This window comes from Typopeltis vanoorti, chromosome 11, assembly GCF_054136105.1.
Source record: "Typopeltis vanoorti isolate ZY-2024b chromosome 11, IOZ_Tvanoo_1.0, whole genome shotgun sequence".
NCBI lineage: Eukaryota > Metazoa > Arthropoda > Arachnida > Uropygi > Thelyphonidae > Typopeltis > Typopeltis vanoorti.
Window position 1 is genome coordinate 101,756,927 of NC_143559.1, and position 25,898 is coordinate 101,782,824.

At 36.3% G+C, this 25,898-nt stretch overlaps 1 protein-coding gene across 2 annotated transcripts in view; it reads right to left on the minus strand.

The window, feature by feature from the left end:
* IntS2 (integrator complex subunit 2) overlaps positions 1 to 25,898 on the minus strand; it is a 271,634-nt gene that overhangs the window by 178,283 nt on the left and 67,453 nt on the right. For both annotated transcript variants that reach the window (XM_090401055.1, XM_090401054.1), the window contains exons 3-4: positions 23,875 to 23,977; positions 7,111 to 7,224 (exon numbers count right to left, since the gene is read on the minus strand). In XM_090401055.1, the coding sequence (XP_090257181.1) occupies positions 7,111 to 7,224; positions 23,875 to 23,977 (217 nt within the window). The remainder of the gene's footprint in view (positions 1 to 7,110; positions 7,225 to 23,874; positions 23,978 to 25,898) is intronic.

Below are 25,898 nucleotides of genomic sequence, written 5' to 3' on the forward strand. Positions count from 1 at the left end.
TCAACAGTCAACTTCTTCAACACCTTGAGAACTACTATCTAATTAGTGATCGCCAGTGATGTGGGCTAGGAAGTCTCCTAACCCACATCACTCACCTTTGGATCCATTCACAGAAAGGTTGTGCTGTTGCTCTTGACATCTCCAAGGCTTTTGATAGGGTCTGGCATCAAGGGCTTCTTAACAAGTTACCATCATTTAGATGCCTTCATCCGTCTGTGAATGGATTACCAGTTTTCTCTCAGATAGATCCCTACATGTAATGGTGGATGGTATTCTCTCCTCAGACTTTCTTGTCAATGTCGATGTCCTTCAGGGCTCTTATCATTTCACCTACACTCTTCCTGATTTATATAAATGACCTGTTCTGATCGACTGTAAACCTTATTCATAGTTTTGCTGATAATAGCACGCTCCCAATTGTCTTACTCATATGATAAGCCTTGGACTGCTCAAACATCTTGAGTTTTAAGATCTTCTTAATAAGTGTCCTTGAAAACTTTATCTCCACAGTATTCTTGATTGGAGTGAAAGAAACCTAATCAACTTCAATGTTCCAAAAAACAGATTTGCTTGTTTTCTCATAAAAAAATTTAAAAAAAAAACCTCAGATCTCTTACTTTTGATAATGCTCAGCTCAACAGTCAAGACCAAATCTCCCTTCTCAGACTGATTCTTATTCCAAACCATTCCTGGTACAATCATATCACTTCTAAAACATCATTAGCTTCCAAAAAACTTGGTATCTTTTCCACTCAAGATGGTGCAACCCTATTCACACATGGACTGATGAATAGTTACTTACTATTTATAAATCCTAAATCCAACCAAGGAATGCTGCTTTCATATGTTTGGGGTGGAGCACCTAAGACCTCCCTAAAAAGTCTTCATGCTGTTCAGAAAAGGGCAGTCTGGTTGATTAATGACACTTTACTTACAGACTCTCTGCAGCCACTTTCCAATAAATTTTCTATGGGAAAATGGCTGAAGAGAGGCTTCTCAACAAGTTACCATTGGTTCAGCAAATGCATCCATTATGCCTCCCATTTCTGCCAGATGTACAGTAACTCAAGCAATAGCTGCTCAACATCCCTTTAGAGTTGAACTAAATACTCCAAACTTGCTACTCCCAATCATCTTCATTCCTTCCACTTCAATTCTGTGGAACAGCCTCCTTCACAAAACATTTCCAAAGGACTATAATCTCCAACAATTCAAGAAGAATATCAACAGATTACTCTATTTCATGTTGGAGGCTTAATGGATTGTATACAGCACTCAGAAAGGATTAAAACAGAATAGTTCCTATATTTTGTCTCAGTCACTGAGACATCTTCAGGGATTACAAAAAAACTAATGTAACATATACACAAATAACACACAATACTAAGCCCAACCATGTGGGTGACACTAAAGTCCTATCTAGGTGGAGTGCCCTCTAAGGGCAGTTGTAGGTGGCCTGGAAATGAAAGGTGGGATCTCTGATGATTAATGTTTCCCAAATCTTAGGAAGCTTAATGCAACAGTATTTATTAAGATTTGGTTGATTTCTCAGAGATGCTGCTGATTCCAAAATTAGTCTCTCTTTTTTGAATTTGCTGTGGTGAAGCATGGTGGTTTTTTCCATGAGATCTTGTGGGTTGTATCCAAGACATGGTCAGCCAGGCATGACTGACCATAGTTGTGGTTGCAGATGTATGACTTGTTCCTCCAGGCAGATGGTTGCTGATCTGCCTGTTTGTCCAAAGTACACCAGCTTACAGGAACAGGGTACTTTATAAACTCAAGGCACTGAAAGAGGAGGGAGCTGATCTTTTGTAGAATGGATAAGGGCAGCAAGTTTGCGGTGGGGCTCCTCTCTCACTGCCTGGAGTTTATAAAGTACCCTGTTCCTGTAAGCTGGCATACTTTGGACAGACAGACAGATCAGCAACCATCCGCCTGGAGGAACACAAGTCATACATCTGCAACCACGACTATGGTCAGTCAGGATGGTTTCATTAAGCTTCGGAAAACACTTATCATCAGAGATCCCACCTTACATTCCAGGCCACCTAGATAGGACTTTAGTGTCACCCACATGGTTGGGCTTAGTGTTTATTTGTGTACATGTTACATTAGTTTTTTTGTAATCCCTGAAGATGTCTCAGTGACTGAGAAGAAATATAGGAAGTACTAAATTCTGTTTTAATCCTTTCTGAGTGCTGTATACAATCTATTAAGCCTCCAACATGATGTTCTCACAGCACTTAAGCCCCTACACACAGATTACTCTATTCCCAACCCTATTCACACATGGCATTTATTTACTACAGGTTCTTCTACTTTTCGTGTGTGGGAGAAAAAAATAAATAAATAAAAAATAATAAAACATGATGAAATATTATATTGGCTGGGATGCCAACTGGTGCCAGCTGTTTTTATCAGGGAACCAAGGCAAACAGTGAAAAGTCAGGTACAGCAACAAACTCACTATCAGAAGAATTCAAGATAAGTACCATTGTTAACGTCGTTGTTTCTCTCTACTTTCTTAACTTATATACCATTAAGATGGCAACATGACATTGCCGAAATATTGGAAAGTATATATTAAAGTTTGATTTAATTTATATTCTAGTATACGCTGTCAATTCCTTAAGTATTTAATAATCATGTTTAACCAGCGTATAAGCCTTTGTACAAGAATTTCTTTAAGATAAGCCAGAATGGTTGGGTAGTGGTTAGCGTATCTGCTCTCCAGCTAAGGCTGTGGGTTTGAATCCGCTGTGGGCATGGATGTTTGTGATTGTCTGTGAAAATACTAGTGGTGGTGTCGGCGATAGATGGCATTGGTGTAGTTGGTGGAGATAGAATAGGTGCCCTCCCTCAATGAGTCCTTGGACACCCTGGAGGTGTCATGTAATAATAATAATAATAATAAGAGAAATGTACTCTGAAATGCCTTTGATGTATGAGATGGTGATTCTGTGTGTGTCTTCTCTTCTAATAAAGGATAGAAAAATTGTTGATAATCTTCTCTATAGTTCTGGGATTATAACCATTGAAATTAGATGTTTCTTTGATTGTAGAAATTTCTTTAAGTAGATCAAAGAACAGATAATAAGAGCTCTTGAAAGAAGGCATTTCATAATGCCATATTTCTGTGAGGGAATGGCGATTCCAAAGTGTGATGGATATACTGACCAGAGGAAGGAAGGAAGGTTTACAAAAAGGAGATTGATAAGGAACCATCAAAATCTCTTTTTATGAGGACATCAAGGAAAGAAATAGTCCCATTTGATTCAAGTTACATAGTAAAATTCATTCTGTAATGAAATGAAAAAATTTCAATGTTTAATCCAAAACATTCAATATGGCTTTCACTATATGGATGATGTTTTTGCTAATTGGAATAATTCATGTAAACAACTAAAAGTCTTACAAAAAATCAATAACTCTCTTCACAGAATCAGCATTCATACCAATAAATTATGAAGACTACAACTGTGTTAAGAATAATTACTTTAATTTCCTGATGTTTTTACTTTCATATTAAGGTCATCATCTGGAGTATACACACACACATATATATATATATAAAGAAAACAAGCTACATTACATTTCAAACAGTATGCAGCCAAAGTGACAATGATTTCATCAACCATTATTTTACTGGCCTGACCTCTAGTGGGCAAAAGAAAAAACCTACATCAAAGCTGTATCTTATATAGCTTTGTTGTAGGTTTAAATTTCTGATTTAATAACTGATTTCAGATTTAAATAACAGAAAAGTTCCAATTTTAAATTTAGAACCTGATTTTGAGATAATGCTAAGTTTTTGTGAATAGTTTGAATCTGCTCTCTGAGCATTGCTCCCCTCCCCCCATACAGTTGTAAATTATTATTGCTTTCACTGAAGTAAATTTTCTTTTCACCTTGATGCAGTTAGGAATAAGATTGATGTAATCTCTACGTCTTTTTAAAAAAGCCAGCTGATTAATCAAAAAACAAACACATATCTTTAGCTTACTATATTGATTGCACTTCTGGTGCATTAAATCTCCATGAATTATGAGAATAATTGTGTTACACAGTAATCAGCATTCATATTGATAAATTATGGAGACTACAACTGTGTTAAGAATAATTACTTTAATTTCCTGATGTTTCAACCTTCATATTAAGATCTTGAGTATATAGATATCTTCAAACAGTATGTCAAAGTTACAATGATTTAATCAACTGTCATTCTAATGGCTTGACCTCTTATAGGCACAAAAATAAAACAAAATGATGCATCAAAACTATATCCTATTTATAACATTGTCAGAGAAAAAATTCATATTAATACTTTTAATACAGCAATAATGGTGGTTTAATCAATAATTTAATTATAATTTATAACAAACTCTTAGAACAAAAGGTTATGATTATGTGGGTAGAATACAAGCGAGTACCCAAAAATAATTAGAATCTGACCTTGGTGTGCACACATTTTCCAGTTACAGATGCTGCTGCTAGGCATTCTGTGTGTGCCGTTTTCCATGCCAATCTGGCAAGTGGCGTTATCCTGTGTGAACTGATTCGTTGTTCTGGCCTTTTTTGTTAGTGCTTACAAGCAAGTTTAGTGATTTTGTGATGGCTGACCACAAGGAACAGAGAATGTGCATGAAATTTTGTTTTCTTTTGGGCAAAACTGCAGCTGAAACTATTGTTATGCATTGGCAAGCCTTTAAGGTTGACACTTTAGGTAAAACGCAGGTCTACGAGTGGTTTTCCCATTTCAAAAATGAGGACACATCAGTTGAAGACCAACCATGATCTGGCCAACCTTCGACAAAAAGGTTTGCCAGGCAATCAATTAAGATCATCGAAAGACCATTGAGCAGTTTTTGAAGAAATAAATTTATCATGGAGTTCGTGTCAGCGAATTTTAACAGAAGATTTGCAAACAAAATTATCCTCTATGAGCAAACAAGGTAATCTTGTTTGCTCATAGAGAATAAAAAAAAAAAAAAAATTGTGTGAATGTTTGCCACAATTTGAGGGAGCTAGTTCATAATGACCAGAAATTCATTTCAAAAGTTGGGAGCAAGGATGGCTTGGTGCTACGGTTATGATCCAGAAACAAAACAAGCATCAAGCTAATAGCAACATGCAATTTCACCAAGACCCAGGAAGGCATGTCAAGTTCAATCAAATTTCAAGACATTTAATCAAACATTTGTTTGTTTGTTTTTTTTATGAATGGAATTGTACACAAAGAATTTGTTCCTTCTGGCCAGACAGTGAACTAACATTTTTATTTCAACATTTTGAGAAGACTGCATGATAATGTGCAACAAAAATGGCCAGAAATGTGAGTAGCGGAGATTGATTGATTGCTGCACCACGACAATGCCCCAACCCACACAGCCTTGTCTGTCCAACAGTTCTTGACAAAAATACAACATGGTGGTTGTTCTCCACCCTCCATACTTCCCCCCCCCCCCCCCACCCCCCCCCCCCCCCACCCCCCCCCCCCCCCACCCCCCCCCCCCCCCACCCCCCCCCCCCCCCACCCCCCCCCCCCCCCACCCCCCCCCCCCCCCACCCCCCCCCCCCCCCACCCCCCCCCCCCCCCACCCCCCCCCCCCCCCACCCCCCCCCCCCCCCACCCCCCCCCCCCCCCACCCCCCCCCCCCCCCACCCCCCCCCCCCCCCACCCCCCCCCCCCCCCACCCCCCCCCCCCCCCACCCCCCCCCCCCCCCACCCCCCCCCCCCCCCACCCCCCCCCCCCCCCACCCCCCCCCCCCCCCACCCCCCCCCCCCCCCACCCCCCCCCCCCCCCACCCCCCCCCCCCCCCACCCCCCCCCCCCCCCACCCCCCCCCCCCCCCACCCCCCCCCCCCCCCACCCCCCCCCCCCCCCACCCCCCCCCCCCCCCACCCCCCCCCCCCCCCACCCCCCCCCCCCCCCACCCCCCCCCCCCCCCACCCATTTAGTGATAGTATTTCTAGTTTCTTGATATAGAAGTTCTTGTCAATGTCATGGATTACTTAGAGAGGAATGGAAAGAGGAAGAAAAACTGCTCTTGACAAGAATGAAAAATATGATTTAAAAAAAATTATTTATGATATTATCATTATATAATGTGAAAACAAGCATGTGAATTATAAGAATAACTATAATAGTGATTAGAACTAAAGAAAAACATTTTGATAAAAAAATTATAAAATCACTTAATTCTTGAAAGTAACTTCTGTCAGAGTTGTTAAAGACAACAATGTTGTTGTACAATTTAAAACATCCAATGTAAATTACAATACATGCTATGTAGTTTAAAAAAAAAAATAAAAAATAAAAAATAAAAAAAATATATATATATATACACACACACGTGTGTGTGTGTGTGTGTGTGTGTGTGTGTGTGTGTGTGTGTGTGTGTGTGTGTGTGTGTGTGTGTGTGTGTGTGTGTGTGTGTGTGTGTGTGTGTGTGTTAAAGATACCAAGCTATTTTAAACCTGGTTTTACTCCATTTCCCAAGTAAGCAAACAGACAAATAAGTCAAGTTTGCACCTGCATGTAGTGTGGGTCTAACTGACCCACAAGATAGTGCAAGTCTAGGCAACTCGATGTATTTGCATTAAGCACATCTCCTCAAGGAGATGTGCTTAATGCAAAGCACATCTCCTTGAGGAGATGTATGATGCTATGCATTAAAGGCAAGGGGGCCACTACCCAGACTGGTTTCGACCTTTATTGAGGTCTCATCAGTGGGAGCCAGGCTTAGAAATGCCAAGGTTAAGTAATACAGAGCTTAAGTATTTTACCAAAACAAGTTGGTAACCTTGGTATTTTTAAGCCTGGCGCCCAATGATGAGACCTCAATAAAGGTCGAAACCAGTCTGGGTAGTGGCCCCTTGCCTTTAATGCATAGCATCATATATCTCCTCAAGGAGATGGGCTTTGCATTAAGGGTAAATATTAAGAATAGTGATCAGAGCTTATTCCACCTTTACCACGAGTTGCCTAGACTTGCACTACCTTGTGGGTCAGTTAGACTTGCACTACGTGCAAGTATAATAAGTATATAATAAGTATATATATATATACTTAGAAAATTAAATGGTCAAAACAGAAGCATAGCATACCTTCAGTAAAACAATCAGGAGAATTAGCTACCAATCTACATAACATTCCTGGTCCATATTTAATATGTAGCAATGCCTCTGCAATTTCGGGTATTTGTAACAATCCTGGCAACTCTAAAAAAGTAACAGCAATCATTTTAAATAAAATGAAATATTATTAAAAGAAATTTAATAAATTGCAGCAAATAATGTGAATGATAAGTGTGTGAATATGACAGCAAACATGAAGATAGTGGAAAGGGGAAGAAAATTCTTCTAAATCTATCACCTCAATCATTACCGAATATTCAATTTTTCCAAAGTGTAACTTCAATTAACTATATATTTTTGTAATAAAACAGAAGACTGCTGGAATTGAGTGTAATTCTTTCTTCAATGCATATGTTATAAAGTGAGCATATTAGCCTTACATGTTCTAACTCACCTCAAAACATGCTCTTGATAATTCAGAGCGGGACTATGGAATAACCAAAACCAATTCCAGAATTAGCTTTTCTATAAATGATGATGAAAGAGTTGTTTAAGAGACAAAGCTAATTAACCAGGAGAAGACATCCATACAGCCTTCATGGAATGCAGAGAACCAAACAAGACTTCTGACCTAAGGTCCAATCCTCACCTTTGGTTTGCCCTGTTAGTAGGATACTGAATAATCAAGGAGCTGGCAATTTGGGACCTAGATGACCAAACTGTATTCCATATTGGCTTAAACCAAAAACAAAATGATCTACAACATGATAAAATGTGATAATGGTTAGGTCATTACCTTAGGTAAATAAGGCCCTGTTATTTTTGTCAGGTAATCAGGGTGAAAGTTAGCTACTGGAACACTCTCAAACTCTAACGACTGAGGATATATCATCAACAGAAAATAAGCTGAACTAACAAAAGAACTAAACAAATACCAATCAACATAATTGGTATTAGCAAGTTAAAAAAAGACTGAAAAAGATTAGATTCTGCTAAATAATAAATATAAGATGTTATATACAGGAAACAATGATCAGGGACTCGAGCATCCAACCTAAACTTCTTGATAAGCAGGCAATTTCAAGTACAGTGATGTAAGCCAATTTCAAAATGGGGAATTGGACAAAATGAAACCTCTTTGTGCCTATGGTCCCACAAAAGTTCTACTAAGGAAGAAGTGGAAGAACTTAGTAAGTTGAGAAGATAGCTGACATGAAGAAAAAGGAAAAGCTGAACCTTGCTGGAGATTAAGAAGCAGAGTAAGTAAAAAAATTCCATACCTACAGAAATATCATTGGAAATCTGTAAAAAACAGCAAAGCTCATAATAATAATGATGGTAAGCATTTTTTGGTGTCAGTTCAGAACATGGCCTATTTGTCATTAACAGCATGTCCCAAATAAAGATGTGCACAAATTCATATGGAGAAAAAGCACAAGAAATAAGAAGTCTTACTAATGTTATTGCTGACAGTAATATCTTCACACCTGTTCAGGACACAGTAATATATATATAGAAGAAATCAAACAGGAAGTGATGTTTAGTTTTGAGCAAGATAAAAGTAAATATCATACTGAAAAGAAAATATGTAAATATGTTTAAAAAAGAATCAAAGTTAAGAAGCCATCAGAAATGAACTGTAGACTCAAAAAGACAAAAATGTTACCAGATAAAAAATAAAACAGTTTGAAAGCAAAACCGTACTGTAGTCTCAGTGGCAAATGGAAAAAATATACATTGATTCAGCCAGGAAAGTATGCAAGATTGTTTCCAAGGGAAGAAAAATCCAAACATCATGGGCAACTCAAGAAGTTCAAAAAGGCATTCATAACAAAATATCACATTCAGGAAGTTCCTAGCAAGGACATTTTTCAGATATCCTGAGAGAATACAGAGAAAAATGTAAGAAAGATAGCTAATTGAAACGGCAACTAAACAGAAGTCATAGGAAGACTTTAGTACAAAGAATAAATATCATGATGGTGGCAAAAGAAATGGAGATGATAAAGATGATATAAAACTGACTATAAAGATATTCTGGATGTCTGGAGTAATTACTCCGAGAAATTATTAAATGAGATAAGCAGTGATATAACTGTGGCAGAAAATATTCAAGAAGAATGCAATCAGGTGTGTACTCCTGGAGCCATGTCAGAGCTTGGGATATGAAAAGCCATGACACATGAAATGTGGAAAAGTAGACAATATCAATCAGAAATCCTGGACAAATGAAGAAGAGCTCTTATACTACCATCTGTACAAAGGATTTAAAAGTTGATGTGAAAATTACAGAGAAATTTCTTTACAGGTAAGATTTGTGCAAGCATATGTAAGAAACTAAGAAAAGTGTGGAAGAGAAGAGTGGAAAGAACAAGTTGGGTTCACGCCAAATAGGAATTGAAAACAGCATCAGATTTTCACTTTACAACACACAGATGAGAAATTAAGAGAATTTAACAAGAATATCTAAGGTTTGTAGATCTGAAAAAGACATAAAAGGCAATAAAAAATAAATAAAATTGTGCAAACTGGACATTATTTAAAGCATTAACATATAATCTACATTTAAGATGTAAATCACCATTCAGAATTGAAGGAGGTACAGGAAGATGGATATGTGCATGTTAAATCTACTCTTATTCATCACCTACATGGATTCATGTTAATGAAAGAAAGTGGTATTAAAATCTGATATCAAGAGGTGGCTGTTTACTTTATGCAGATAATGTTATATTTCTAAATAATTCCAGTACAAGTCATCAGGATTCTGTAACTAAACTGAATAACTGTAACAAATTTGGTATGAAAATTAGTAGAAAAGACAAACTATGGAAACAGACGGGAACATGGAAAACATCAATTACATTCTTACTGGAGAACCTACAGAACAAGTAAAATATTTCAGTTTTTAGCATCATATTTGGTGAAGACGTAAATTAAAATATAGAAATATGCAAGGCTAGTATGGTGGGGAGCTAGCTGAATAAATTTATATGGAATAAGAGCCAAAACACTAAACTAGCAGTATACAAGAGTGTTCATGCTAATTTTGATTTATAGATCTAAGAGTGAGTTAGAAATAAAACAGCTGGTCAAAGGATGGAGGAATGCTCATAAGTTTAATGGAATAAATACAACACACATAAATAATTAAGCAACAAATTTAATCAATCCTGTATTTCATCTATCACTGACACATCATCAGAGAAACAATATTAAAATTACAAAAACACATGCAAAATTGCACAAAACAATAAGTGGAAAGGATTAGACCGAAAGCCTCAAGTCCTATGAGGACACCCCAAAGTGCTGTTGGCTAGCTTCGGCTGCTGGGTGGGAGGCCTAATTAAAGTTTCCCAAACATTGGGAAGTTTAATACAGCCACATTTATTAAGATTAGGTTGTTTTTTAAATCTGCTGCTAAAATTCTAAAAAGTCTTTCAAATTCATATTTGTTGTGATGAAGCATAGTAGTTCTCTTCCATTAGATTCTCTATACGACAATTTATCCAAAGGTATAGTCAGCTAGACTTGACTGACCATACTTATGGTTGCAGATATATTTCTTATATTCTTCTAGGCAGATATTAACAGATCTCTTAGTTTGACAATAATAAGATAAGTTACAGGTTACAAGAACAAGGAACTTTGTAAGCACCTTGAACACAGAGAAGAGGATCCTTTGGGAGAACAGATGAAGACAGCCAGCTTCAAATGAGGTGCGGAAATGATTTTTTTTTTTTTTTTTTTTTTTTTTTTTACAGTTCTGGCTATTTTTCCAAGGAATAAATACAGCATGTTGAGAGGAATGTAAGAACCAATCAATTTGTGGATTACTGTAACCATCATCTACACTTTTCGCACAGACTCTGTGTTCCTTCTCTCTTATTCTCTTCACTTGCACCACTCACTTCTTCATTCATAAACTTTCCTACCTCTCCTATACAACACCTTTTGCTTAAAGTCTTACATTCACTTCAGTCATTCTCTCTCTTTTTTTTTTTTTAATTTTTATATTGGGCCCATATATGAGAGGTTGGCTGTTCAACCTACAGTACTTTAGTACCGTATATGGGTAGCAGGATGGGAGAGGAGGAACTTGTTAACATTCGATTTAAAAGCCTGTATATTGTATTCCTTGGGAAATACATCGGGGGGGATTGTTCCACAGTACAGCAGTAGCAGGGATGAAGGAGGAGGTAAAGAAACTTGTTCTGTGGGTTTCGAGGTGTACCGCGAAGGGGTGTTGGGAGGTGGCTGTACATGTTCCAATGGGTTTAGTAGAAAGCGGGGGAATTATTGATGTTGTTTCAAATGAGCATTTTCCATGAAAATATTTGTAGAATATACAAATTGCAGAGACTAAGTGTCTATGTGAGAGTGGGGGGAGTGAGTCAGTAAGAGATGGATCATTTATCAGTCTAATTGCTCTCTTGCAGCAGCAGTTGCTCCAACTGACTTGCACCAAATCCATTCAAATGTAGCCCATCTCTTTTATACAGCTCCATCCAATCTTAAAAATTCCCACAAAATGAACTCCTTTCTCCTTACACAACTCTGCTAGCATACTATTCATAATCTTCACTCAACTTCTCAACTCATCATTATTGTTATCTTTCGACACTCAACACTGTTATATTTCACTCTCCATAGTAGCCTCATGATATCCCTCCTTACATTCTTCTTGTTACAGTTCTTTTTGCCCTTACATTCTTCTTGTTCTTTTTGCTCACAAACACTCTTACCCAATGCTTCAACCATCCTGCTCATTCTACCTCTCAGAAAACAGACTTTATGCACCTTTTCACTGACCACACCTCTTATCAGTGAATCTCCATACATTGCCACTCTCAATCATTCAATGTTTCTTTCAAATCTTTTGTTACAATCCTCCTCACATGCCCATGCAAGGCTGTAATTCTCCTCAGCTCATTCCTCATATGTTTAATCTCTTGCCTCATCTTTACCAACTCCAGTTTCGTATCTTCAATTAGTTTTTCAGTACATTTACGCAAATTGCATTTTCACTACCTTGTACATCCACTGTCTTACTAACTCACCATCAGCTCTCTTACTGCCATCATCTACATATGCTGCTGTCTTACTAATCAAGACATCATGCACCACTTTTGCATGATGTCTTACCATTACTGTTCAAGCATTCAGTCATACCATCAACTCCACTTACTCCCTTAGCTATATCCACGATCTTTTGATGTGCAGAAGAAAGGATGTTTTGATTCGATTGTACAAGACTTTGATCAGGACACATATGGATTACTGTGCACAGGTTTTCAAAAGGATCATTTGGTTACCAGGTTTTCAAAAGGATCATAAGATGTTGGAGAGGGTTCAGAGATGATTGATTAAGTTGGTTTCTGGTCTCTGGAATGTGGAATATGAGGGCAGATTGAGAGAATGCAAATTACAGAGCCTAGTGAATAGAAGGAAGACATGATCGAGACATTAAGGGGTAACAAACAGATCAATGTGGATGAGATTTTTCATAGAATATCTGGAGACAGGAGAGGCCATCTCTGGAAAAAACTGTATAAGGTGGGTGGAGCAAGGGGGTGAGGAGTAGATTTTTGCATGGAGAGTGGTGGGTGATTGGAATGAATTGCCTGAGAGTGCACTGGGTACAGGGATAGTGAATGCATTTAAGGTTGAGGTATGATGAGTTATGCATGTGAGAGTGGGACTTCCCATGATAAGTCTCTTGACTCCATAGAGATCTGTTGATGATTATAATAATAACAACACCATACTGTTGAGAGGGCAGAGTGATGGGAAAGTTTGTGTATGTATCTATCTATGTGTTTTGTGTATCTATCTATCTATTTTCTGTAAAATGAGAAAGAAAGGGTGCCACTGGGAAGACGTGCAGTGTATCTAGAAAAGGCAGGCTATTATTATTTTCTGAAGTAGTGAACTGTATTCTAGAGATGGAAGAGGAAGGGAGCTAATGTGTCTGAGCCATGTGGCCAAATAGAGAACCCATCATCAATGTATCTTAGCCAGATAAAAGGTTTGTGATTAGCAGTATCAAGAACATATTTTTCAAAATGCTCCACATAATAATTGGCTAGAGCCCATGGCTGTAGCCTCAATCTGTTTATAAATGGTATCTTTCCAAGTGAAGTAGCCAGAATGAATTGTAAAATTATTAAGATGTTATATTTGAAGCTTGATTGCTCCAACCATGTTATTCCACACCTATATCCAACCTCTATTTTAAAATCAGTCGTGGAGGGATAACAATATATATAACTTTGTTTTGTTGATTAGAATGTTTCAGATTTATATCCAAAATGGTGCACTGACTTCAAAGATCAATACGTGTTGTGTATTTTAAAGAAATATAAAAAAAAATTAAACCATTTATTGTAAACATATAAATATATACAGCCTCTATATTAAATAATTCACTCTATCTCTCTAAATAGATCTGACATTCATGATGAGTATGTTGATTTTTTTTCAACCACAAAAAATGCAAAAAAAAGATAACCAACACTGGGTTTAATAAGTTGTAAGATATATTTAATTAAACCATCTAGTTTCACCAAATATGCTAGTGGCTTCTTCTGGGTTTATAGAATTCAAAGTAGTAAATTATTTCTATGATTCAAAAGATCAACTTTTTTAATACATACAATAATTAAATGGCTGTTCTATGAATTACATAAATGAACTCAATAATATTCTCTAATACTCTGACTCGCAGTTAAATATTCAATACTGAGAGATAACATTAAATACTTTGCAACATAAAGTGAACATAGCATTCAACTAAAAACGTTTTGTAGTTTTACATAACCATATGAGAACTTCCTTACTTTGTTTGCAGCACTTATTTTATTGTTTTTGCTCAATCATTCATTCTGTAATATTTCTAAAATTCCTTAGAAATCAAAGTTAAAAGGTCTCACTTAACTAACATACTTGCATATGTCTTCTAGTTTCTTAATACATTTTTCATTTTTCTGAAGTAGGCATAAAGAATAATCACTCAAAAAATAGGAATACATTAATTTAACAGTTTTGAATGCATTTCTAATAAAAGGAACTTTACTTCATGTTCCATATTGCTCCTTGGAACATATATCACTTGCTTTTCATTAAGCACAAAATATTCTCACTAATCTACAAGGGCTCGATACATTATATTTTCCTTCAATTATTAATTTTACAGTTCCTCCTTGAAGAGTAATTAAAGATGCATGTAGAGATTAGAGAACTGAATTCAGTACTTCATTAAACCTTTCTGGCTCCCCTTCCTTGCTTTCCTATTCTTCACTGGCTAGCATTCCAGTTCCTAGTGACAACTATTCTAAGAATCAACAACTAACGCACATGCCCATTATCAAGATTCAAAGTGAAACTCAAGTGATAAAATGGCTGCCGTTACAATGCATATGTAATCTTGAGGGAATAATGCAGAAATTATATATGTATATTTTGTATGTTTGTTTATCGTGGTGTACAAGTTGTACAGTAATAGTGTATAGTATATGAATATCACGATAAACAAACATACAAAATATACATATATCATTTCTGCATTATTCGCTAAAGATTACAACATATGGTAAGGAAGTTTATATCATATAACAAAAATGTATTTCTTGTTAATTTTTTCACTCAGTATATGTAATAAACGAACATAACAAGTAAATCAATTATGTTAGATATTTACAATGTGATATCAAAGATCATAATGATATCATTAGTATCTAAAACTAAATTTTGGATTAAAGATTTGAAATTGATGGAATTTTTAATATAAGAGTTAGAATGACACACAATTAAGGATTTAGTTAACTAAAAAGATGGGTGTCGGTAGTACAGTAGTGAACAAATTACGAAGGTGGTCTGAAAGGTTCTCGGCCTCACCCATAGATGGCAACGCTATTGGCAAGATTTTTTTTTCTAACTTGGTACATCTGTCATAAGCATCCATGTGAAATTGCAAGTCATTCTATCAATAGTTTGTTTTATACAGCTGTCTGTATAGCTTGAAATGGATAAAATTGAATATCGTGCAGTTATAAAATTCTTTGTAAAAGAAGGTTTGATGCCAAAAGAAATTCATTCAAAGTTCATGGTCACTCTTCTCCTTCATTTTCGACAATTAAGAAATGGGCTGCCGAGTTTAAACGTGGCGTACCAGCCTTGAAGATATCCACATGAAGGATGTCCAAAAAGTGTAACAACACCAAATATCATTGATCAAGTGCACAATATGGTATTGGATGACCGGCAAGTCAAAGTGAGTAAAATTGCCAAGAATACAGGCATTTCAAAAGAATGTGTAGGATATATTTTGCATGAAGAATTGCATATGAAAAAGCTTTGTGCAATATGGATGCTGCACTTGCTCATAGCAGATCAAAAACATGCTTGCATGAAAATCTCTGAACAGTGCTTGGAGCGTTTTAACAAGAATAAAACTGATTTTGTGCATCAATTTATTTCTATGGATGAGACTTGGATTCACCATTACACACCACAATCCAAACAGTGGACAGAAGCCGGTTGTTCAGTGCCAAAGAAGACAAAGTTGGTTCCATCAGCAGGAAAGGTCATGGCATTAGTGTTTTGAGATGCTAAAGGCATTTTGTTTATTAATTATCTTGAAAAGGGTAAAACAATAACCAGGGAATATTATTCTGAACGTTTAACCAGCCTACACAAAAAAATTTGTGAGAAAAAACCTGGTTTGCAGAAGAAAAAAATCATATTTCATCAAGATGCACCTGCCCACAAAAGTGTTTTGGTAATGGGAAAATTAAGGGATCTGCACTATGAATTGTTGGAACATCCACCCTATTCCCCAAATTTGGCTCCCTCTCACTTCTATCTCTTCCCAAAAATAAAACTCTTCCTCGCTGGTCAGCATTTTTCTTCGAATCAAGAGGTGATTACAGCTGTAGAGGGGTAATTTTACAGATCTTACTGAGATCCACTACAGGAACAGGATAATGGTGCTGGAGCATCGCTGGAATAAATGTATTAGTCTTAAGGGAGATTATGTTGAAAAATAAAAATAATTTTGAAATTATAAATTTGATTTTTCATTATTAGGCTGAGAAATTTACAAATCACCCTCGTAATCCAAACAAGCCAAATTTTCATTAGCAGTAACAAGGGCATATGGCTGTAAAACTTTTCCAGATTATCTGAATGTAGACAAACCTCGAGGAAGTAGATAGGACTAACACATACCCCAGAAGCGACACCATGTGTGTTTTGCCTGGACCCTCATGAAAAATGAAAAGGGGTTAGGGCTAAGAAGAGTGGACAAGGCTAAAGAAGATAGCTCAGAGGAGAATAGAAGAGCCGAAGTTGAAAAGGGCTCACACATTAGAATAGGAACCCTGAATGTAGGGTTCCCTCAATGGGAGGAGCTGAGAGGTTGTACACTTGGTGCAGCAGAGAAGGTTGGCATACTGTGTGTGCAAGAAACAAAATGGAAAAGACAAACAGCAGGAGAGATTGGAGAAGGATACAAGTTATTTTATTGTGTCATGAAAAGACAACAGAACAGACTGGGAAATGTGCACAATCAAAAACTTAAAGAACATGTGTTATACATGAATAGAATACAGATAGAATAACTGCAGTAGATATAGATCTTGGTGGTGAAATTCTGACTTTAGTGAGCATAATGAACCTCAAGTTGGCTGTGAAAAAGATAAAAAGGAAAATTTTTGGAGCGACCTAGAATTATAATAAGCATATTACAAAGTAAGGAACGGATCTTTGTGTGTGTGTGGTGACCCTAATGGGCCATGCCAGTAGCCATTAGAGTCACCACACAAGTCAAATCTTTAATTAATAGAGCACATAAAATGTGCTCCTCTCCCTCAAGCTTACAACAAGAACCTCTCTATCAAAACAGTAATGGAATTTAATGGTTACAACCCTAATAAAATCCAGCAGATAACTGACTCCTATGTTTCAACACCTCAGGATTCTTCAACCCGCAGGGTTCCAATCCCTTATATTTCTGGCATCTCTGAACCAATTGGTAGAATTTTGAAGAAGTATCATCCCATTCCCACATATTTTCCTATCAACAAAATTTCTCATCTGTTGCCATCTACAAAAGACAAACTGTCATCTCTATCATTAGCTGGTGTTTACCAAATACCTTGTGAATGTAATCTAACATACTTTGGACACACATGCCATTCTGTGGAAAAAAGAATTGACATCAGTATTATATCAAATACATAAAATCTAAAAAGTCTAATCTGGCACAACATAGTATTGACACTAAACAAAATATCCAGTGGGATGAAGCTCGTCTTCTCCTTAGAAGCGAGTTTAAATATGAACACCTTTTCAAAGAAAGTTGAGAAGGCTTTTTCCATCGGGCCAAATCTGAATCAGAATGATTGTCTCTCTCTCTCTCCCAAAAGTTTGGGAGACTCTTATATTATGTAACCATTAAAAATAGTTTTTAATAATATTATTTATTAATATTAATTTCTAGCACGCTGCAACAGTTTTTTTTAATTGGTAAACCACCGACTGCTCTATGTACCTTGTATTCCTGTTCCTTTGATTTGCTTGTTTCTACACACTGATGATATACTGTTATTTTCAATACGAAATATCTGTACTTTAAATTCATTACAGTTAATCACTGTGATTATTATATAATTTATTGTTTATAGTCATGCCACAGGTACCTTTAAAGATTAAAAAGAGTCTATTGTAATGCTGGTACCATTATTTAAGAAAATCATTAAGTCTCCAGTTAGGGAGTGAATTTGTTCACTACCAATTCCTGCTTTTGGGCTGACCAACATAGGCTAACTGTTCACTTCTATTTATTCTATTTCGTGCCATTTCCTTTATTCACTGATCTCAGCTAGATTTCAATTTAAATTTATAACTCTTCGGTGAAAGTTTACTTCAATGATTATTCAAAATTTAAAATATTTCATTAATGCTAGCTACTAATACTTAAAACTCATCACTGTATCAGGGAGAAAAGTAAATTAAGGACCCAATTAATAATTAATGTTCCCTGGAGGGTAGGAGGGAGGGAGGGAGTAATGATCCCAAGAGACCTGCTAAAGTTTGGTATGAGATAAATTCAGGAAGCTACAGCTATCCAACTGAATGTCAATGGTATTCTTTTATTTATTTCCCAGTAATGATGTATGAGTATCAGTCTTTTCATCCTAAATTCACTATAGTGAGTCTTACACTATGAGGATGGTCTGAAAATTTGTTGGCCTCAACCATAGATGGCAACACTATTGGCAAGATTTTTTTTTTCTAAGTTGGTACATCTGTCATAAGCATCAATGTGAAATTGCAAGTCATTCTATCAAGTAGTTTGTTTTATACAGCTGTCTGAAACAAAAGTGTTGCCTGTATCCCTTGAAATGGATAAAAGTGAGTATCATGCGGTTATAAAATTCTTTGTAAAAGAAGGTTTAACGCCAAAAGAAATTCATTCGAAGTTCATAAAAGTTTATGGACACTCTTCTCCTTCGTTTTCGACAATTAAGAAACGGGCTGTCGAATTTAAACATGGCTGTACCAGCCTTAAAGATGATCCACCTGAAGGATGTCCAAAAAGTGTAATAACACCAGAAATCATTAAGTGCGTGATATGGTATTGGATGACTGGTGAGTCAAGGTGCATGAAATTGCTGAGACTATAGGCATTTCAAAAGAACGTATAGGATATATTTTTCAAGAAGAAATGCATATGAAAGAGCTTTGCGCAAGATGGGTGCCGCTCTTGCTCACAGCAGATCAAAAACACACTCGCATGAAAATCTCTGAACAGTGCTTGGAGCATTTTAACAAGAATAAAGTGATTTTGTGCATCGATTTATTACTATGGATGAGACTTGGATTCACTATTACACACCAGAATCCAAACAACAGTCAAAACAGTGGACAGAAGCCTGTTGTTCAGCACTAAAGAAGACAAAGTTGGTTCCATCAGCAGGAAAGGTCATGGCATTAGTGTTTTGAGATGCTAAAGGCATTTTGTTTATTAATTATCTTGAAAAGGGTAAAACAATAACCAGGAAATATTATTCTGAATGTTTAACCAGCCTGCACAAAAAAATTTGTGAGAAAAAACCTGGTTTGCAGAAGAAAAAAATCATATTTCATCAAGATGCACCTGCCCACAAAAGTGTTTTGGTAATGGGAAAATTAAGGGAGCTGCACTATGAATTGTTGGAACATCCACCCTATTCCCCAGATTTGGCTACCTCTCACTTCTATCGCTTCTCAAAACTAAAACTCATCCTTGCTGGTAAGCATTTTTATTCGAATCAAGAGGTGATTGCAGCTGTAGAGGGGTATTTTGCAGATCTTACTGAGAACCACTACAGGGACAGGATAATGGCGCTGGAGCATCGCTGGAATAAATGTATTAGTCTTAAGGGAAATTATGTTGAAAATTAAAAATAATTTGGAAATATAAATTTGTATTGTATTGTATTTGTAATTTTATACAGTAGATGCTCACTATAATAAATCCCTAGGATCAAAGAAATAACAGGCTATTTCTTTGATCCTAGGGATTTATTATAGTGAGCATCTACTGTATAAAAATTCTACAGCATCTATACTGAATAATTTTGAAAGCAGGTAAGGTTAAATTCTGGATGACTGAAAAAGAACTTGAATGTTCACATCTACATTATGGAATCTAAAATGAAATGAGAATTACAGAGCAATTTTCCCCATTGGGTGTTCTCTGTATGAGCTATTCAAGTATATCTGAGAAGAAAAACCCCAAGAACATAACATTAAAGTATCTGCATTGAAATTTTGTAGATCTGAAAGAAATATAATGTGCAAAGAGAAAAGCTGTTAAAAACTCCATGATTATATGGTTTGAACTGAGAAAGTATAAAGAGCAATATATGGCCTACACACTAAGTTGTAATTCAGCAGCCAAAACTGAAAGGATACATAGGGTTTGATTTTAAAGAAAGCATAAGGTAAGAGTGCAAATTTTATTCATAATCTACACAGGATACATTATAAAGGATATATCCATAACTAGGTATGACCACCCAGGTTAACTGAACTAAATAATTGTATGACTGAAATTTGCATCTATATAATATGGTATGAAAATTAGCTTAAAATACAAAACAATGAATAGGCACGAACATCAAATGCATTCTCGATAGTGAACATAAAGAAGAGCTATACAAAATTTCAGTTATTTTGGCAACTTTTAGTGAATACAACACACTGAATACAAAAATAAATAACAGAAAAAGCAAGATTGGTGTGGAAGTCAAGTCAATTGAATAAATTTATATCAAACAAGAGCCAAATCACAGTATACCATAGCAGATCTCCTAGCCAACATCACCCACTTTTGGACACAAGCCAAAAAGTTTAGAGAAACTCAAGTGAACTCTTAATATTTCCAAGGCATTTGATCGAGTTTGGCATTGTAGCCTTCTTACCAAGCTACTATCTTATGGAATTTCTCCTTCCCTTTGTGAATGGATTGCCAGCTTCCTCAATAGTGTTGTTCATTGCAGGTCATAGTGAATCGTTTCCTTTCATCAGATTTTTCAATCAAGGCTGGTGTACTTCAGGGCTCTGTGCTTTCATCCATTGTTCCTACTATACATCAATGATCTCTTCTCTCTGACAATCCTACTCACAGCTTTGCTGATGACAGCACTCTCCACTCCTGTTTTATTTTTTCAAAACCTTGTAGTGCTCAGGTAATTCATCCTTCAAGATCTTGTTTAAGCAATGCCTCAAACACTTATATTCTTGCCATTTTCAAGTGGAGTGAGGATAAGATGGAGAATTTTAATGCTACCAAAACACGTCCTGTTTCAAGTCTCAGAAAAAAGGTCGTGCTTTACTCTCCCTCACTTTTGAGAGAATCCTGCTCACCAAGAGGGAGTTTTCTCTTCTTGAGTTGACTTTTACATCTAGCCTGATTGCATTTGCAAGAGAAGCAAGCTGCTTAATTAATGATCCCCTCTCACTGACTTTCCAGATGCTCCATAGACACTGCTTTTCCACATTATGTCTTATTTCTTTACCAAACTAGCACTGTCATTCCTCCACTTTCTTCTAATCACATATAAACATAAGCAGATGCTGGTTAACCCCCATACACAGTTCAGTTCCAAACTCATCGAACTAATTTCTCCTCCTCCTTTATGAAACAGCATTCCCCATACTTTGTTTTTCCAATGATTACAATCCTTACATCTGAAAGAAACACATCAACAAATTTCTATCTTCTTTTAACCACTTCCCAACACATGGTACTGGCATGTGATAAGTCTTGGGACATCTTGTGTTTTGCTGATATATATATATATATATATATATATATATATATATATATATATATATATGCAGGGTGGTTCAAAATTCCACGTACAAACTTTGTGGGAAGATAGAGAACGTCAAAATCAACCATATTCACATAGGAAAGCATGACCAGAAATGCGACGAAGGTGCTAAAAGGGACACAAAGATACAGAAATAACACAAGGCAATAAGTAGTGTAAAACACTTTATTAGACGTAACTGAACAGTTCAATAGTAGTTGGATACTACATATATGGTAAACGAGGTGCATGTCTGCCATCTCAGCGTTCGTAAAACAACGCATGTTCTTCATACGACATCAAAAGCGTGAATGAGGAAGCCCCTATTGCTCACCTGGAGCGCTGGCGAAAAGCGCCATCTATCACTTTCGGGTGGCGTTTCCGCCAAGCATCCATGGCCGAATCTATTGTATGCTGGACAAAAAGCACTGAAATCGCTAAAAAATAACAAGAATCTAATTATTACGAAAGCTGACAAAGGGAAGGCTGTAGTCATCCAAGACAGAAGAGAATACGAGAGAAAAATATCACTGTTACTCCACGACTATTCGACTTATAGGCCCCTCACTTCAGATTCTACCGGTAGTCAAATAAAAAAGCTTAATGCCCTTATAGAAAAAATATCGATATGGGATGAAGATAAAAAGAAAACACTAAAGACCTCCTTCGGGCATCCACCGAGATTATATGGTTTTCCAAAAGTGCATAAGCCAGGAATTCCATTAAGACCGGTTGTAGACTGTATAGGTTGTCCCACTTACAAAATATCAAAATTTCTGTCAAATTTACTCACTTCTTCAACTAGAAGAACTGCTACATATATAAAAAATTCTGTGGACTTAAGAAATAAAATTTCCAATCTGCATCTAGACGATTTGGAGATTATGATCAGTCTAGATGTTGTTCCGCTATTTACAAATGTTCTGTTTGGCAGACAGTATAGAATTACTACACCAAGAATTTCCTCCAGACATTGCCAAATTATTTGAATTTGTAATCAAGTCCAGTTATTTTTCCTTCAAAAACCAGTTATACCAACAAATTGAAGGGACAGCAATGGGTAATCCAATATCTCCTGCTATTGCCAATTACTTCATGGAGCATTTCGAACAGCATATCCTTGACAACATTACACCCAGACCTAACATTTGGTTCAGATATGTGGAAGATATTTTTGCCATATGGAAGGGCACCTCAGAAGAACTACAACAGTTTCTCTCAAAAATTAATGCACTTCATCCAAGGATCCAGTTCACCCTAGAAGTAGAAGTAAATAAGCAGTTAGCCTTTCTAGACCTCTTGATTCTTCACCAACCAGATGGTTATCTACAATTCGCAGTCTATAAGAAAGAGACTCATACAGACCAGTACATCCACGCTGAATCACATCACCATCCCAGCCAAAATGCAGGTACTATAAAAACACTAGTTCATAGAGCCAACTCCTTTTGTTCTTCAGAAGAACTTTTACAAAAAGAATTACAGTATATTAATTCCTCCTTCATATCCAATGGCTATAAGAAGTCCTTCATAAAAAGAGCTTTAAGTAGATGTGCTCTAGCATCCTCTTCAAGTACAGAGAACCTACACGTATACCTATCCCCTATGTACACGGGATTAGTGAACGCATAACTAAGGTGCTAAAACCAATAAATATCTGTGTGGCTTTTCGACCCATCAGAAAAATCTACATTCCTAATGTCTCTAAAGGACAAGCTCCCACATCTCAGCTATCCAGGTGTCTACCAGATTCCCTGCTCGTGTGGATTATCATATTTCGGACAAACAGGAAGATCTGCTCAGGTCCGGTTAGAAGAACACCAGTCATACATCCAGTACCTTGAACTCGAACAGTCTGGAATTGCAGAACATGCCATCAACACCAGACATAGAGTTAAGTGGAACAAGACAAAAGTCAGTTCCTAATGGAACGGCTATACAAAGAAACATGGGAAACATTACTTCACTCTCCTACCCTAAACAGATCCGATGGTCTACGTCTTTTCCCCTTGTGGGAGATAGTACTTTATAAAGCAGCAAATCTTTGCTAACATATAATTGTATACACATATATATATTTATATATATTTAAAAAAAAAAGTTTCAATTATTATAATTGAATAATTAAATAATTATTTAATAATTAAATTTAAATAATTAAAAATAAATAAATAAATAATAATAATAATTATTAAATACATTTAGGAAATTTAACCTTAGCTACTTAGGTGGTACTTTGTGAATATAACAGTTATTGTTTAATTAGCCTTGTACCTGTACTGATGATGCCTGTGATACTCAGGTGAAAATTCTACGAATAAAGAATAATTTACGTGACTTAATTCCGTTATTATAATAGTTAGTAATATGTCTACTCACGGTATTTCCTTACTGAAACTTGTAAAAATATAAATGATACCAATAAACTTACCAGCTTGTGCAATACAAAGGACATCTGCTACCTCTTCCAAATATACATCATTATCAAAAAGTTCTGATGCCTTGATTCCAATTTCAGCACGTGATTCTTTCATCTACAAGCATTAGCAACATGATGAAAAGGTGATCAAATATTTACATTTTGTTCAAGTTAGTAAAAAATAGACTCTTATTCTTATAATTCAACAAGATCAAACAATTAATATAGCAGCAGTAGCTAAATATTATACAATATTTTAAATAAGCACTAATTTTATTGAACTGAATGATTTATTATGTACTGGACATATTGAATGGGCTGGTCAAAGAAATATCCATGTATACACAGAATCCTATACTCATGAACAATGCCTTATGAACAACAAAAATTGTCCATAGAGGAGATGACAAAACAACAATAAAAATATAGAATATAAAAGAATAAATGCTATCTCACAATAATACAAAAAGGGGCTTTTTTTTTTTCAAAATGTGTCAAAAGAGGCATACTTGCAGACCAATATGTCCAGTGAATTATTTTTTTTTTTATATGTTGCTCCGACCCAAGAAAGATTATTTGCAAATCTATAGTACATTTTGTACTGTGGGTGGGTTAAGGATTTTTTTTCTATTTTCATCAATTTTATATATTTTATTGTATTTTTTTATATTCTTTTACATAGTCTATAAACCCTGCTCTAGAGACCAAACATGGAACTATTTTCAAGCCACTACAAGCCTCCAATAAGTGGGAAAGTGATCTCACACCAAGAGATGAAATTCATCTCCCACCTAAAGACAATCACAAGGATATATGCCCATGGCGGAATTCCAAGTTGCAGCATTTTGGTCAGAGAGCAGGTTCAAATCTAGTTGCCGACTAGAGGAACATTTTCTAAGCTTTTTTCAATCAGTTCCCAAGCTAGTCGATCTCTGGCATGGGCGAGTGAGTTTTTTCCTCTCAGAAGCTCAGGTTTTATGTCCTATATATTCAAGAAAATTGACCATTGAACCCACACCATTTTCAGACATTAAAAATATTGTGGTAGGGTTAGGAACCATGAGATGGCGACACTTGTTAGCTGTCTCTTCACTGCATGCTGATTCATTTCATGATAGCCCTGTGCCAGTTATCTCTGATTGGCTACCAGTGGAGATTGAACTGCTCACTCAGTCTCCAAATGTTAGATAGGGCTAAAACGCCTTGCCTACTCCCTATATGGGAATAGAAGGTGTTACCTGATTTTTTTTTTTTTTTTATATTTTACAAGGTAAAAACCATGTGTGTGGGTGCATGTGCCATCTAATGTCTCCATCATATGCTTGTAAGTGGATTGGCAGCTCTTCTCTGGTGAATGGTTCCCTCTCATCTGATTTTTTTCATCAATTCCAGAGTACCTCAAGACCCTGCTTCTAGCTGCACTCTCTCTCTCGCTTACACATTTACATTTTCTCACTAATGTCCAATACTATTCATAACTTTGCAGATGACAAGTACATTCAATCTTCTTGATCATTCACAAAACCTTTTATACTTAGACAATTATGATGCTATGGCCAATGCATTAAACACTGATCTTCTAGCCATCCTTAAATGGAGAGAAGATAATCTGATAAATTTTAATTATACCAAAATTCCATTCTGCCTTATTTCCAGGAAGAAAAATCCATGCCTCATTCTCTCTCACTTTTGATAGCATTCTGCCAGATCAGCTTTTTATTTTTTTCTCGAGCTGACTTTTGCATCTAGTCTAACCTGGAATAAGTATGCCTTTTTTCTCTTCTGCCTCCAAAAAAGGAGGTTAGGAGTTGATCACTGCTCAACTTCTAACATTTTACAAATCCTCAAACTACCCAACCTTCCTCAAAATGCCTGATTATATTCAAAATAGCTATTTACTTAATAGATAACCCATCTCTTACTGAATCCCTCCAATCACTTTTCCATAGACACTGCCTCTACATTACATCTTTTCTATTGGTGTTTTCATGGAGACAGTTCCACTGAGCTGGCTACCATTATTCCTCACTTTCCTC